The sequence below is a fragment of the Eretmochelys imbricata genome, chromosome 8, assembly GCF_965152235.1.
Source record: "Eretmochelys imbricata isolate rEreImb1 chromosome 8, rEreImb1.hap1, whole genome shotgun sequence".
Taxonomy (NCBI): domain Eukaryota; kingdom Metazoa; phylum Chordata; order Testudines; family Cheloniidae; genus Eretmochelys; species Eretmochelys imbricata.
In genome coordinates, this window is record NC_135579.1 from 90,865,861 (window position 1) to 90,882,695 (window position 16,835).

Sequence of the window (16,835 nt, forward strand, 5' to 3'; positions counted from 1 at the left end):
TGTATCAGCAAAAAAACCAAAAACAAACGAAGAGTACTTGTGGCACTTTAGAGACTAACACATTTATTTTGGCATAACCTTTCAAGGGCTAAAACCCACTTGCATCCGATGAAGTGGGGTTTTAACCCACAAAAGCTTATGCCCAAATAAATGTGTTAGTCTCTAAGGTGCCAGAAGTACTCCTCGTTTTTGGTTTTTTTTGTTTTTTTTACTAAGATTAGTATTAACATAAATCAGTGCTAAAGGAAGAATGTGCAAGTTAGCCCCCTATATCATTACTGAGGAGAATATTCCTCCCAGGTGAACTGTTGTACGCACATAACTTCTATTTACCCTAAAATCCTTATGCCGCAAAATGAGATTTGTCCTTGAAATTTGACACAGCTGAGGAAATGCAACAAAAGCCTTCGGTTAACTCACTTAAGTCTCTAAACTTAATAGCTTACACAAATGTTTGAAAAACAAACAATCAACATTTCAGGCGAGATGAAATTCAAGGGTTAAACTAATGAAATAGTAGGACTGGGTTTTAAGAGATTTCAAGGTACACAGTAAATTGTTTAAAGAGCAGCCCAAATGTGTTGTATCTTTTCAAAATGATACAATAAATTATCACGTACAAAAATGCCTCTTTAAAAATAATTTCCTACCTCCCCTTTCTTACTAGGACAGAGGTTCCCAAACTGATCCATAGACCATTGCTGATCTGTGGGAAGCCACCTCACTACATATCTGGTGGTTCTCCTTGTTTCCAACTGTAACATCACATGGAAGGCAGCTACTACTTTCCTACCATTACTTTTTCATGTTAAGTAATTTAGGTAGTTATCACAAGGATGTGCTATAATCCCAAAATGTAGGAATTAAGTGGGTCTTGAGACAATTTTTCTCCATTCAGATGCAGTCAACACTATGAAATAGTTTGAGAGCCTTTGAGAATTCAAATACTGGCTTGTTATGCTTAAACAGAGCATGAGGTGGTGCTATACTCTCTTTAACTTATCAATAATATCACATTGCAAAAACATGTGCATTATAAACGCTTAAAGAATACCTTCCCGGCTTGATTTTCAGCCTACATACAGTGTATTTTATTTCAATTCATAATGGAGAATGTGAAATGGAAAAGCACAAAATATAAGGTAAACTGGAAAACATACACTTATGTTTACTTTAATCAGTGAGAAGACATCAGAAAAGTGTTTATTGCTTTCAATATCCATCAATGTAGAATACTTAATTTTATGTAAATCTTATATATTGGCATTCCAATTCTAAAGCATTATGGGGATTATAGGAAATGTCTAGTTACTTACACATAAATGCAAATAAAAGCCATCTTTAGTGCAAGGGACTATTCATACACTTCAAGCCAAATCTTTAGATCAGTGCCCGGTCCTGATCTGCCAACACCTATCCTATTCCTACTGTCCTCTTGCAAAACAGAATCTGACTAGTTCCACTGCAAGAGGCCCTGCCACACGGAGGAAGTAGGATTTATCCCTTCAGAAATAGGTCACAGAAGTATCTTGGCACACACTTCACTAAGAATTGAGTTGGTTGTCCTTATTTTTTGTTTTCTCCATTACATTTCAATGCAGGACATGAACTGCATAAAAAAAGTATATAACTATGTTGCTTTGGGGCAGAAGGCTTCTCTCAGATCTCTTTTTCAGCATTCTGCTCTGTGCCCAAGTCTCCTGTTGATGTCAGTGGAGAGCTTCTCACGTACACAGAGAGCAGAATGTTGAAGGTGAGCATTCTTGGCGGGAGAAGCTTGTTCTCAGTGATTCACTTGCCAGATACACCAGTACAATATGAAAACAGGATACAATGCTTTCATTTTTTTAAAAAAAGGGATTTTTATTTAGTCTTGCTTTAAATCTGCATAGAGAACTAACTAACTAATAATGGCCCGTAGAAATAAAGAAATGTTTTACATTGTTGTCGTTACAGATTGTTGTTGTGTGTCTACACTGCCGTTGGGAGGTGTGATTCCCACCGCGGGTAGACAGATTTGTGCTAGCTCAGCTGGAGCTAGTGCACTAAAAATAGCAGTGCAGATGTCATGGCATTACTCTTGGCTTGGGCTAGCCACCTAAATACAAGCCTGCCCAGTCCCCCGAGCTTTGAGGTCGGGTGGCTAGCCTGAACCACCGTCAGTGCCGCAAAGTCCACACTGCTCTTTGTAGTGCACTAGCTCAAGTCTGTCTACCCGCACTGGGAATCACACTTCCCACAGGCAGTGTACACGTACAGATAGAGTCCAACAGGTTGTTTATTACCATCTATACACCTTCCACTACTACAATCATAACCATATATAATACTATTCATGTCTGGAACATGCTCATGACAGATTATGAATGTACCCTTTACAAGCTATTTAGAAATGGAACCTTAATGTGACCAGCTTCACAACACCCCTGTGAATTAGTAGCATCTTTATCCTTGTTTTACAGTTGAGAAGCTAAGACATACAGAGCTGAAGTGAGTTGCCCAAGGTCACACAGGTAGTCTTTGGAAGAGCTGAGAACAGAACACAGATCTCCTGACTCCAAACTTGTGCCTGAATTGACCCAAGTGACCATCCTCAGCCCTCATAAGACTTAACAATATTTAATTTTTTGCAAACTGTTTTTACCTGGATATACTTGATGCCTGATTCTTGTTATTCTTTCCTGAGTGGGAGTCACATAGAACATGATCTGTGCAGACTGCAGGGAGGAGAAGATTATCTATACAGTTTGCTTTTGATAAAAGAGGCTCCTTTTAAAGTTTTTTGTGGACACAGACGATAAATGGCTGGGAGTCTGTGGTGTTCCTTAAAATAGTTTGTTAGATCCTTAAAATACTGGACGTGCCTTTCTTTGAATTTGTCTCACAGCTCCACTGAATAAAGAATAGTTGGAAGGGTTATACTGTGCATAGGGTATAATATGCTACATGGCAATTTTAATGTATAAAGGTTCAAAATGTTCTAATTACACTATGTTCAGCTATCAGACCAGTAACACCAGTGTTGGTCCAAGTCCACCAAAACAACACTTTCTAATTGTCCCAGAAAACAGATGAACTCTGGAGAAAAATAAATGTGAATATAAAATGAATGAGAACAATGTATGCTCTTAGGTCCTGATACAAGGCCCAAGAAATCATTGGGTGTCTGTCTATTCATTTCACTGGGCTTTGGCTAGGGCCCTTAGGTAGTATGGATGCAACAAATTAGCAGTACCATTGACATCTGTTTATTTTTATTGACCAATATTTGGTTTAATTTCTGAGGAAAGATATGCTGGTAATCACTAATGGTCACTTTCTAAAACTTTATTTGCTTGTGAAAATAAAGAGGGATCCAATATCAGAAAACTATATGATTTCGCACACTACAGATCACGTTTGAACATGCTGGAAGTGAGGTTAAATTGCATGGGGGTGCAGGTACCTAAACAGATTGAAAAAAATTCCTCAGAGATCATGTTTTTAAATTTTAATATAGAACAAATGTCACTATCCAGCAATGTTAAAGATATAAAGGACTTCAGAGTTCAATAACAAATACAGAGTTGTTATTTGAAACAAAATGTACCTCATGAGAACAATCAGTTGCGTTTTCCAGCAGTAGTTATACTATGTGGTCATAACCATTTTTTCCCTTTTACACAGAGGTCTCAAGGTGCACATTTTTAATGTACCCTAGCAGTTTCCAGGTAATGTTTTATATTTCTGTAGCTATTATTTTCTGTTGAAAGAAAACTAGTAAAGGTTGAGTCAAGAAAGGGAAAACAAAGGAAAAAGATCAATATTAACACTCTACAAATATTGACTTAACAAAGTGACTTTGTTGTCCTTCTCCCACAGGAATTTATATTGAATGAGTGATTTATTTAAACAAAAATACTTATAGAACATATTAGTCTAAATATAAAATCAATATTTCCAGGCTACTGGATATATTTACAAATTAATGTTCATTGAACTGAGTATGTTTGGAGATCTGTTATTTATTTCCAATTACCATTCTTATAAAGGTTTATGATACAAATCTTTCAGACTACTTAAGCATTTAAAGTTCTCACCAATCTAATAAATTATTCAATTTTAAATTTCTCAGAAAGTCATTATATGTTTTATCCAACAGTGGTTTCATTTATAAAAACATACTTTGTTCTATTAAACCTTCACACCTGAAAAATTATTTTCAGTAACTGGATGTCAGCAAAACCAACAATATATAAAAATATTAATAATATTTTGCATCATGAAATCTCTGTAGTGTATAGCTGTCCTTGACAAACTACTAACATAAGAGACAAAATTCAGAGCAAAACTATTTAAAATGCAACAGTGTGTGTGCTTAAACTAAAACAGCATAATTTAAACAGAACTAACTAACATACAGAGTACCTTTACTGTGTTTGGCTCAATTAGCTCTGAATTTGTGTTACTGCTGGTGCCCATGCTGATAGTGGAAGAAATGGATGCTTTGCAACTTTGGGCTGATGATGGCCTTGAAGAAGTTCTGTTGTCACCTATAACATAGATATTTATTTATTTACACTGGCTGTTTTCCATTGTTTCAGAACGTTACAAATGGTATTTATTTGTATATCTTTGCATTCAAAGTCACACACAAAGAACTACATGACAAAACTTTATGTTAATGAACAGAATTCCCTTATGATTTTTTAATCACATGACCACGGGCTAGTCCCACTACCACCATCTCCCTCCTTGTACACGTCAAGCAAGTATTCTTAACCTTCTAGACCACACAATCCCAGTCTTTTCATTTCCTCTCGTCACATTTCTTTGCATTTTTTCAATTTCAGCATGATTTTTCCTTGAATTGAAACCAAAAGTGACCGATATACTCTATGTACAAATGTAGATATTTCATATACTGTCATTATATTCCTGTAATCTTGGCCCTGCTTCGGTAAGGTACTTAAGCCTTTGTGTAACTTTAAGCACGAGTAGACATATTGAAGTTAATAAGACTACTCACATGTTTAAATACCTTACTTTATAAATGAAAGCTAATATCTTTCCTGTTGATAAATGTTTTAGGATTCACTTCTTATCAGGATATGAGATAAATACCCTGACATACTGCAACATCTGTAGGCTCATTTTCTCTCTTTGCTCTGGACCGTGTCACACAAGAATCAACTGATTTTAGTCCTAAGAAAAATTTGATGGTCTTAGATAAGAGATGCAGCCAAAGTCCGTTTGAGCAAGGGGCTCTGAAATCCAAGTGGGGATTTTCTGTGGTTGCCACAGTCAAAATGATTATTAGTCAAGTCTGTGCTAGTATGAGAAAAGTAAAAAAAAAAAGTTACTTAATCTGCTGATTCACTTGGGAGAATGGGCCCTGTCTCCTGGAATGGAGCCTCCCTGCATAAAAAGTAATACCTCTCTTTGGTGCTGGCTTGTGATCCGTTTTCCTCGTGGTCCTTGATGATGGTTTTGATATTGGTGATGTTGCCCTTTCAGAGGAGGTTTCAACTTGACTTCCAAACTGCTGACGCCTCAGTCTACTGTCAACTTCTAGTTTCTCTAGTGCAGTCTTACGACATTGCTCATTGGTTGTCACGTATAATTTACAAAACTTTGCACAATGAAAATGTGAAACATTCTTTAATACAGTTTTAGGGGAAAACACACACATTAGTAAGCACAGGATAAATCAATAGATGGAATCTAGTTTCTCTTGAAGAACAATGCTCATTTTATTTTCATGAATCAGAATGACCACTCTCAAGTGACATAGTAAAAATGGAGCCATGATTCAGTAGAGAGGTCACACTATAAAGTGAAAATGAAATATGAATTTCACCCCAACAGATGATTTATATTATCTGCTAGACATTTGCGGACTTGTTTTTATGTCTAATTTTTAATGGAGGGTTGCTGTTTTTCTGTGAAACTGTTTTTATGGTGCAAGTCTTTTGTGGACTTTGACTGTTTAAAATTTAGACATTGCTTAGAGGTGCAGTCTGAAATAACATAAAACTGAAGAGATATTTTACTTTGAAAAATAGATGCCGAGTACATGCGATAACCTCACCCACAAAAGAAATTGCATATTATCCAAGAACGTACTTATAATATAGATTAAAAAGGCATTACAGTGCTAATCCATGCTGAATATTCAGGTTTGCTCTCATTTGCCACTCTTGACCTGCTACTGCTGCCAGTCCCATCCCTGGAACCAGGTTGCATCCTTGAGCATAGCTCGGTTCACCAGTACAAAGTGACCTTTGTTGGAGGATATTATCAAAGGAAGCGCATTGTACGCCAGGGAAATGGTGCTCCCATATTATCTGTACAGCTCCTAGCACAATGGGGTCCTGGTCTATGACAAGGGTTCCTAGGCACTATGGCAATACTAATAATAAATAAATAAAATAAATAATAACAATATTAAGTCCTTTGGGAACCATATCACCTAAACTAGCCCTCCCCCCAGCACTTGGTAATCTGCAAACCTTAAAATATCTGCACTAAAACCTATTAGTGTGTCTTAGGAAGTAGCTATAGAATTTGATTAATCCAACATCATATACAAAAATATTGTCACCTTGTTTACCATACCTGGTTATAATCAAGCTTGCCATTGCTGTTTACATCAGCCAATTTAGTGATGGCATTCACTTCCTCTACAGTCATCTTCTCACCTCTCTGTGATAAACAGTTTAAATATCAGTTCCTACTAAAGAACATTGTTCACCGACATCACTGGTTTGAAGATTATACAAAGGAAATAGGAATACTTTAACATTCTTTCCAGAAATCTTATCTGCAGCACATTTACATTGGTCTGAGTTTAAATCCCCAAAATAGTGATCAGCATTGTAAATGATATTTTAATGTATTTGAAACACTACTAAATACTTGGAAGATGAATAACTAAGCTCATGCAATTTCAAGGTCCCATTCTACAAGCCCTCCATGTGTGGAACTAACGTTGACTTTAGTTGGTGTACCAGGCACTGAGGATTTGTAGCATAGCAATTCCCAGTCAATTAAATTAATATTTATATGTAACCCATGCCTGTTGGGTGGTGCTCTGTCCCCCACTAGTGGCAACTAGACCATTTAGAGATTAATGAGTCTGCTACCATCTTAACTAACAGACAGGTGGCTTTTGGCTCATGCATTTAGCTCCAGAGGTCCTAGGTTCAATCCCACTGTTACATATACTCTAATTAATGTATTACAACCAAGAGCTAATTTAAAAATATTTTACATTTTAGTCACTTATTTAGCCCATGCTGAGTTCTTTTACACCGGTTCCTTATAAAATGGTGGATTTACTTTAAATTAGACCTACTGATTTTATAGCACTTCTTGGTGTTGGCTATAGCTACATTCAAGACCTGCTCCTTTCACCTTGTACTACACAAAGATCATTTCCCTGTTGTTGCTACTATCGATATTTGTACCCATACAGCACCTGATTGTTAAGGGTCCTGCCATCTGTCCAACTGGACCCTGCTGCTTCGCACTAAATGCTCCATAGTGCACACATCGAAGTATACTATGGAACTTTTAGTGAGCAGCAGCCCGGTCCACATGGCCTGGCCACTTAGTATGCAACAAGCTATTTCACTGTAATTCACACACAACCTTGCTATGCACTATGCTTCTAGCCCTATCACAGTTTACATTGTGCAACTTGATGAGGTAAGAGCCTGAGCTCAGAGGTATGGCTGCAGTAATGTGGTATTTTTGTCATGGCTGTAAAGGGATCATGGACCCCATCATTATGTTTAGGGGGCGGGGGAAGTTATTTCTGAGCATGCAGGAATGAGACAATATGTGTGAAGGGAGGATAATAACTGAATAAACTTTACTAAGCTAATGAAACTGTCCCATAGGACTGCAAAAGGCCCTTTCAAAAGCAAGGGATTTGCATAGAAGTTGCTGGAACAAAACAGAACTAGGCACTGAACTTAGCAAGGGCTATATGCTTCCAATCCTGCTGCATCAGTGCGGGACAGATAGGTAGTGTTTTCTTATAAAAAAGTAATTTAATTATTTTTCAGTTGATCTTCATTCATTATGGGCTGGAACTGAGAGAAGCAGTTGGGTTGACCATACAATTTCAGGACTGTAAGGGGAAAAAAATAAGAAAGAGGGAGAGAAAGATAGCCAAGGGAGTATGACACTTAAAAAGAAATCATTAAAATATTTCAGATATAGATTGTTTCCCCCTAAAAAATCAATTTTTGAATATTCAGGATTGTTTCTATGATTTTTAAAATTTAAAAAGATTGGTTCTTCTACTATACCAATTTTCTGTAAATTATAGCTCTATATCAAAATTTGTAATTTACTTTCCAAGATACTTACCATTGTAAGAATTTTATAAAGTTCAGTGTGCAAAATATATCCATCATTATTTGTATCCACTTTTAAAAATGCTTTGAGCAGTTCTGTTTTTGTAGCTGGTTTTTCTTTTTTTAAGATATTGCAAAAATCATCAAAATTCAGTGTGGTGGTCTGGGGAGTCCAGTACTGATTAACCGTCTTCTGAGATGGATTTCTTCCAGCCTGTTGAAGCACTGCATAATAAAATATAATATCAACTCTTCATTGACACTGACAGCCAAAATATATATGATTTTTTCAAACTATCCTTTAATCAGTTCATAGGTTAAGACAGGTTTTTTTAATCCAATCAATCAAAGGCAAAAGTAGGCATGAATGATAAACCTTTGCTTAACTGCAGTAGCTGTGACATGGATGTAGACTCAATCCTGTGTTCCTGATTTAATGCTACACGGTGGACCATTCTGCACACCCGCACTGGGAAGGAAGAGGGTGCAAGAGAAGCTTAAGCCTCTGATGGGGTACTACATCCCCACTGTACATGTTGGTGAGAATAGGTAGTGCCTTGGTTTCTTTCCCTCCCAATGCACTCATTGGCATACTGAGGAAGTACACTGTGCCAGGTACAGGGTTAGCACAGAGTACTCCTCCTCCCACCTAAAGAGTCACAGGCTGGGTGTAAGTGCTACTAGAACTATGTGCTGCCTCATACACAAGGGTGTGGCAAAGCCACAATTTAGCCCATAGGATCTGGTCAGCAGCTGTCTCTTACTTGTGTACGTAGAACCACTGAACTCAATGGGACTATTCACAAAAGTAAGACCTGCAAGATCAGACACTCAATCAGGTAAAATACCCACTGACCTGAAAGGGAAATTCCTCCCTAACCCCCCACCCCCAGTAGTAAATGTAGGATTTGGCCCACTGTGTGTAATCCGCAGGATTTAATATAACAACCTGTTATTTGTAAAGCCACAAATTCTGGGCCAGATCCATGTACTGAGGTCAATGAGAGTCTTTCCGTTTACTTTAATAGAAATTGGGTCAGGCTCTCAGTGCACAGCCTACCATAAATGAGCTGTAGAATTATTTCTGTATCAATCAAATAGTTCAGATTATACAACATGAATTTCAAATGTAAAAAGAAAAAAAATAATTCCCAGTAAACTGTTAGATAGTAAAATTAATAATAAAATAAAGCCGATAACATGTCTGCAACAAGTCCCACTGCTCCTGTACATGGTAGTTGCAGAAGTTGGATTTGCTACTTCTAGCTAGCTTCTGAAAAATCTTCACTTACATTAGGCTTTCATCAGTTTATAATGTGAAGACGGTATTATCTTAAATTCAAGCTAAACTCAAATATGCTGTCTAGTTAATACGATGTCATAACCCCCACCCACTTCAGAGAATTAGATGGTTTAGGAAAACTCTCTAGGTAGGTCAGTAGTTTGATTTTTATCCAGATCTGTAATAACTAAGTCTTTACCAGCTCAGAGCTGTTCAGTAGCCTGTCTGAAATAAACTGGTGGTATCATCACAATTCTTAGTAGGTGGGCAGTATAAAGAAAGAATCTCTAAAGAACCCCTTTTCATAATTGGCACCTTTATTCCCAATCTAATGTGTGAGTTCCCCCCTCCCCCCCAGGACCAAATGGGCACAGAGTGGAGGCTGGTGAATATGGGATAGCTTGCGTCTTTATTCATGTACCTCTTGGGCACATAGCCACTTGTTTGGCATTTCTGTTTCAAGGTCAGCTAAGAAAGGGCAATCATTCTCAATGTGTGTTGTTATGTGGATAACCCAGTCTCGCGGGCTGTCAATCTAGCACCCTTCATGAGCTGATTATTCACTTGTATTTAAATAAATGTTTTTTGATAAATATACTGCAAGATTCTGCTACCCGTATCATTTATCATTCCAGGGAGATCAGTGATTGCTACAAACATATCTCCCAAGACTATATTTTTGAAAGATTGTTTAAATCGCATCTTTTATTTTTGTTTCTTTAACTGGATTCTGCTAAATACCTGAGTTACAAGATAGAACATTATATTATCGTACATTCAGTGAGCAACTATGACTCCTCTAAGGTTTTGTCGGAGCAGGCTCTAAATTAATAGCACAGTTTGTGTTATTAACCAAACATCATGTAACTACAGATGCTTCAACACCACTGATTTGATTCTTTGCCAGGATTTATGCTAAGCTTTTACACAAGCCTATAATGACTCTTAACACTTACAAGTTTAAAAGGGAAAAAAAGTTCACACGCAGCTCTGAGAAGACTGGGAGCCTGAACCAGTAATTGCCCTTTATTAGCTGACCTTGAAACCAAAATGCCTAAACACTTGCTATGTGCCCAAGTGGCATATGGATAGAGATGAAAGGCACAGCACATATATAAAAGAGAAGACATTTGTTCACACCACTCTTATTTTAAAACCATAATTACGATGTTATAAGGGGCTTCTATCTTAACTCTGTCAGTCTGCAGAAGACTGAGTCATATGCTGAAAGAGTATGCTTGTTAGAGAATGGTATTTCAAGTACTGGTATTTGGAGAGAAGCTGTCAATCTAAAACCATCAGATTTACATGCTAACTGGCTTCCTGGTAAAAAGCTCACATGTTGTAGGTATGGACTACGATTAAAGAGAATGAAAGTCTGGAGGTAATGAATTTTAAGCTGAGGAAAAGGAATACAGTGCCCCTAAATATTATGACTGACCATAGTGTCAGAATGCTTTTCTATTTACTTTTTGTTTGTTCTGTGATTACATAACCTCTACAGTCTTCTACAAAGATGCTATTCCCTGACACCATAATCTACTACTGATAAACCCTTAGCAAGCAACACTGCAGCACTGACAATTCCAAGTGTTCAAAAATCATATTAGCTTCAAAATCATGAGGGTTTTTTTAAAAAACATAGATTTGTGTTCTTTTTATATGCCTTCTGGTATTTAGCCTTTTTACAGTTCATGTTTTCAAGCTTTTCTCTGCAACCATGAGGCCTAGAAACTTCTATTTTTTTTAAAAAGTAAGCTAAATTTTTCTCTTAATCATAGGACTCCAGGTGCTGCAGCTTTAAGAAAAACACCAAATACTGTGATACATGATAAACTTGCAAGAGTTGGCAACACTGAAGCTGTACAGATTTCTAGATGGAACTATGAAACCTATTCCAAATATCCATTTAACAGAATAACTAATTAAAACATTTTAAGTAAACCAATACCCAGTCCCTAGCCCAATTTAGAAACCATTTTTTTTCACTAACTTACTGTGTAAATTGGTCGTTTTCATAGTTCCAACCAATTAGCTGTGGAACTTCGAGTTATTTTTGTACTTTTTCTAAGCATCATAATTTTCAATCAAGTATTTATACTTACTACTACTAACTGCATTTACCAAACAAAAAAGATACATTGTTGGACCGTTGCGGATGTCACCTAATCACACAATGAAGTAGAATAATACTAGGGCTGTCAAGTGTTTAAAAAAATTAATCGTGATTAATCGCACTGTCAAACAATAAGAGAATACATTTAAATATATTTGGATGCTTTCTACATTTTCGAATATATTGATTTCAATTACAACACAGAATACAAAGCGTACAGCACTCACTTTATATTTATTTTTGATTACAAGTATTTGCACTGTAAAAAAGCAAAAGAAATTGTATTTTTCAATTCACCTAATGGAAGTACTGTAGTGCAATCTCTTTATCAAGAAAGTTGAACTTACAAATGTAGAATTATGTAAAAAAAACAAACCCCTGCATTCAAAAATAAAACAATGTAAAATTTTAGAGCCTGCAAGTCTGCTCAATCCATTCCTACTTCGTGTTCAGCCAATTGCTCAGACAAAACAAGTTTGTTTACATTTGCAGGAAATAATGCTGCCCGCTACTTGTTTACAATGTCACCTGAAAGTGAGACCTGTAAAACTGATAAACAAAAGAACCAGTATTTTTCAATTCACATCATACAAGTACTGTAGTGCAATCTCTTTGTCGTGAAAGTGCAATTTACAAATTTTTTTTTGTTACGTAACGGCACTCAAATACAAAAATATGCAAAACTTCAGAGCCTACAGGTCCACTCAGTCCTACTTCTTGTTCAGACAATCGCTTAGACACACATGTTTGTTCACATTTACAGGAGATAATGCTGCCATCTTCTTATTTACAATGTCACCAGAAAGTGAGAACAGGTATTTGTAACCGACTGTTGTAGCTGATGTTGCAAGGTATTTACATGCCAGATGTGCTAAACATTCATATATCCCTTCATGTTTCAACTACCATTCCAGAGGACAAGCTTCCATGCTGATGACAGGTTCTGCTCAATAACAATCCAAACCAGTGCAGACTGACATGTTCAATTTCATTATCTGAGTCAGATGCCACCAGCACAAGGTTGATTTTCTTTTTTGGTGGTTCGGGTTCTGTAGTTTCCGCATCGGAATGTTGCTCTTTTAAGACTTCTGAAAGCATGCTCCACACCTCGTCCCTCCAGATTTTGGAAGGTACTTCAGATTCTTAAACCTTGGATCGAGTGCTGTAGCTATCTTTAGAAATCTCACACTGGTACCCTCTTTGCGTTTTGTCAAATCTGCAGTGAAAGTGTTCTTAAAATGAACAACATGTGCTGGGTCATCATCCGAGACTGCTAAAACATAAAATATATGGCAGAATGTGGGTAAAACACAGAACAGGGACATACAAATCTCCCCCAAGGAGTTCAGTCACAAATTTAATTAACGCCTTATTTTTGTAACGAGCATCATCAGCATGGAAGCATGTCCTCTGAAATGGTGGCCAAAGCATTAAGGGGCACAAAAATGTTTAGCATATCTGGCACATAAATACCGTGCAATGCTGGCTACAAAAGTGCCATGCAAATACCTGTTCTGACTTTCTGGTGGCATTATAAATAAGAAGCGGGCAGCATTATCTCCTGTAAATGTAAACAAACTTGTTTGTCTTAGCAACTGGCTGAACAAGAAATAGGACTGAGTGGACTTGTAGGCTCTGAAGTTTTACATTGTTTTGTTTTTGAGTGCAGTTATGTAACGAAAAAAATCTACATTTGTAAATTGCACTTTCACGACAAAGATTGCACTACAGTACTTGTATGAGGTGAATTGAAAAGTACTATTTCTTTAGTTTGTTATTTTTACAGTGCAAATATTTGTAATCAAAAATAATATACACTTTGATTTCAATTACAACACAGAATACAATGTATATGAAAATGTAGAAAAACATCCAAAATATTTAATAAATTTCAATTGGTATTCTATTGTTTAACTGTGCAATTAAATCTGCGATTAATCACAATTAATTTTTTTAATCGCGTTTAATTTTTTTGAGTTAATCGCATGAGTTAACTGCGATTAATCGACAGCCCAAAATAATACTGATAAAAGAATAAAACATCTGGCTTGAAATTTAGGAAACTGAGAAGTGCTTTAACTTAAGGTACATTTACATTTTTTACAAATTAATGCAGTTCTTATGAAACACTGAAGTCGTCCATTTATGCACAAAACACATTCATAGGCAGGGAAAGATTTTCATGTACCACATAGTCAGTGTTTCTCAGCCCTGTTCTGGGGGACCATGTCTTGGGTTGAAAGGGTCGGTCAATCTCCATTTCTCATTTAACAACTTTTCTGATGAGACTGCAAACCCCTGTGACAATTAATGCCGGTTGCCATGGCGATTTTCTGTGCTAGGGACACTTGTCCACTAGAAACTGAACTGAGAATAACTCATTGTAATTTATCACTTGTCAGAGAGAGGGAAACACTTTACTGAAAAATGTCACCACCACAAAGCAGTATCCAGGCCCACCTCAAGTAGGCAACGATGCCACCATCAAATGTGGTGCTGTTAAATAACTCACTTAGGCCCCCCAATAATTGTTAGGTGGTATTGACTTTTGCTCATTCAGAGTGGTGATTTAGAGGTGAAAGGCTCTGTATATCATTCCCACTTCCACGAACTATCCAATACCTAGTAATAGAGATTAAGAATTTAAGGAAAATGAAAAATATTGAGAAAAAATACTTTCAGTAAACTATTTGAAAAACGATGATATATTTTATAATAGGTATAAACCTTGGAAGTGTCTTTATAGATACAGCCACTGATGCTTGAAAACCCAAACCCCACCAAGAACTGCCTGAATCCTTAAAAGAAGCTATTGTGACCAAGCTCCATTATGTGCTGGGTTATTTCCACCAGTGAAATGCTGGCTGTTGGTTTGAAAATCAACCACTGTAATCTTCACACACAAAATTCAAGTAAAGAAAATTATCTCCTACTCATTACCTAAACATAGTTGTTCTTTTGATTTAATATTTTCTAAGCTGCTTTTAAAAACAGCTAGGTAGGCCGCTCTACAGTTCATATAAAAGGACTCCTCTTCAGAATACTGTGATTTCTTTGCTTGAGAACTTTCTGAGAGTACTGTTTTCTCACGGGAGAGGGATGCATTACTTCCAGGACTGCTGGCCATTCTGTGAATAATACAAACATATTTAAAGTCTTTTGCTTTCATAGTGTGTAAGTATGTCTCTGCTCTGTCCCCTCACGAACAGATTCACTTAAACTCTCTATGAATCTGTTTCTCTGCTGTAAAATGGGGGTAATGCTACTTAACTGCCTTTGTAAAGTGCTTTGAAATCCATGAATTTAAACTATGTAGGTGCTAAGTATTATTCATTATTATTTATTTATCTACACTGTAGCAAATTTTCCAAGATACCATACGAGGTGATGCATACCTTAGCCAAAATTAGAATTAAGCCTCTAGGGATTGTCTACACTACACTTTTTTCCTAAAATGTCCTACTGTTGCTATCACTGGCTCAACTCATCTGTGAATAGCAACAGTGGGAGCACTTGTATGGACAAGGTACTAGTGTCCTCTGGTGTTTTAACCACTGTTGTCTAGGCTTGCTGTGGGCAGAGTTATTCAGAACAGTGGTAAAAAAAAAACCACCGGGAGGCCAGCAGCCACCTCGTCCACACTGGCACTCTCATTATTAGTGCTACTGGTTGAACTTAGTCGGTAGTAGTAAAGATGGAATACTTTTGGGGAAAGATGCTCATGTGGACACACCCTAGTGGAAGTGGAAAGTGTGTGGAATGTGGTTTTTCACCACTCTGTAAATGACTGCTTAAAACATAAAGAAACAGGCAACATATTTCCAGAGATCGACTGATATAGAGATCCAGCATGGAGTATTTGCTCAACTATTCTGAACAAATAGGTACCCAAATACTAGTGTCCTGAGGAAAAACAGAATTTTGGGAGTCTGAGTTTTCAGAAAAAAGAAAAGGAGTACTTGTGGCACCTTAGAGACTAACCAATTTATTTGAGCATGAGCTAACGAAAGCTCATGCTCAAATAAACTGGTTAGTCTCTAAGGTGCCACAAGTACTCCTTTTCTTTTTGCGAATACAGACTAACACGGCTGTTACTCTGAAACCTGAGTTTTCAGAGCTGATCAGAATTTTAGCCACAGAGATACAGAGCTCATACAAAGTGATCAGGGCAGTCTTTATGCCCAGAGTCTGACTGACCTGAGTGACACTGCACAGCTATAAGGGTAACATCAAGAGGCCCCAGTCAGGGATGAACCCCCACAATTATGTTAGGTTCCATACAAACAGAGTAAGATAGTCTCAAACTCAAGAAGCTTACTGATTTAGAACAAAATGCAACATGTAGGTGTAACACATATTTGGAAAGGTTGGGGGACGCAGGAAAAGGAGAACAGTGATAACAAGATAAGCATTGTAATTAAATGTACGTGTTAAAAGTCCTCATGTATGGCATATATGTTGGCTTTTTTGCAAGCTTCTTATTACTAGAGACTTGCTGTATCTGGAGATATATTTGGTAAGAGTAACTGTGCACTGAAAGATTATACTTTGTTGCTTTTACTATTGGGTTTTATTCATCCTCCCAAATCTAAAAATCCAGCAGATTTAGAAACCATTAGGCTGATCAGTTCCACATTGTTTCAGCAGGGAAAACCTACTGGAAAAAAATCTTTTTTCCATTCAAGATAAAAAAAATTAAGTTAATAAAGTAATTTATCTGGTTTAAAGCCCATATTTAGAAAAAAAATTTTCCTAGCTGTAATTTCGTTAAAAGCATGTCTAACAGTGGAAACACTGTCAAAATTTTACACACCTATCCTTCAAACACGTAAAGTTAAGCATATCCATTCAAACTGATGGAACTATTCGGATGCTTAAAATTTAAGCATGGCATAAGCGTTTGCAGCATTTAGGACCTTAAACTACAACATACCACCATAAAACTACACAGAACAGAGTGGGGAAAAATCTGGATTTTTTTTCAATAATTGAAATAAATCAAGACAATAACACCTTTTGCTCATAAACAGCAGTGAACTTTAACAGTGGTTTTCTTCTTTACCAAAGGTGATTAAGGTTTTTAGAAGGCCAT

General features: G+C 36.8%; 1 protein-coding gene across 2 annotated transcripts in view; it reads right to left on the minus strand.

Annotated features, from left to right (window-relative positions):
* Positions 1–16,835, minus strand: part of EFCAB7 (EF-hand calcium binding domain 7) — a 38,248-nt gene that overhangs the window by 19,614 nt on the left and 1,799 nt on the right. Inside the window, exons 2-6 of one of the 2 annotated variants that reach the window (XM_077825311.1) lie at positions 14,684–14,871; positions 8,359–8,570; positions 6,598–6,684; positions 5,416–5,611; positions 4,408–4,532 (exon numbers count right to left, since the gene is read on the minus strand). In XM_077825311.1, coding sequence (XP_077681437.1) covers positions 4,408–4,532; positions 5,416–5,611; positions 6,598–6,684; positions 8,359–8,570; positions 14,684–14,870 — 807 coding nt within the window. In that variant the 5' untranslated portion in view covers position 14,871. The remainder of the gene's footprint in view (positions 1–4,407; positions 4,533–5,415; positions 5,612–6,597; positions 6,685–8,358; positions 8,571–14,683; positions 14,872–16,835) is intronic. The other variant, XM_077825312.1, reaches the window with a different exon arrangement.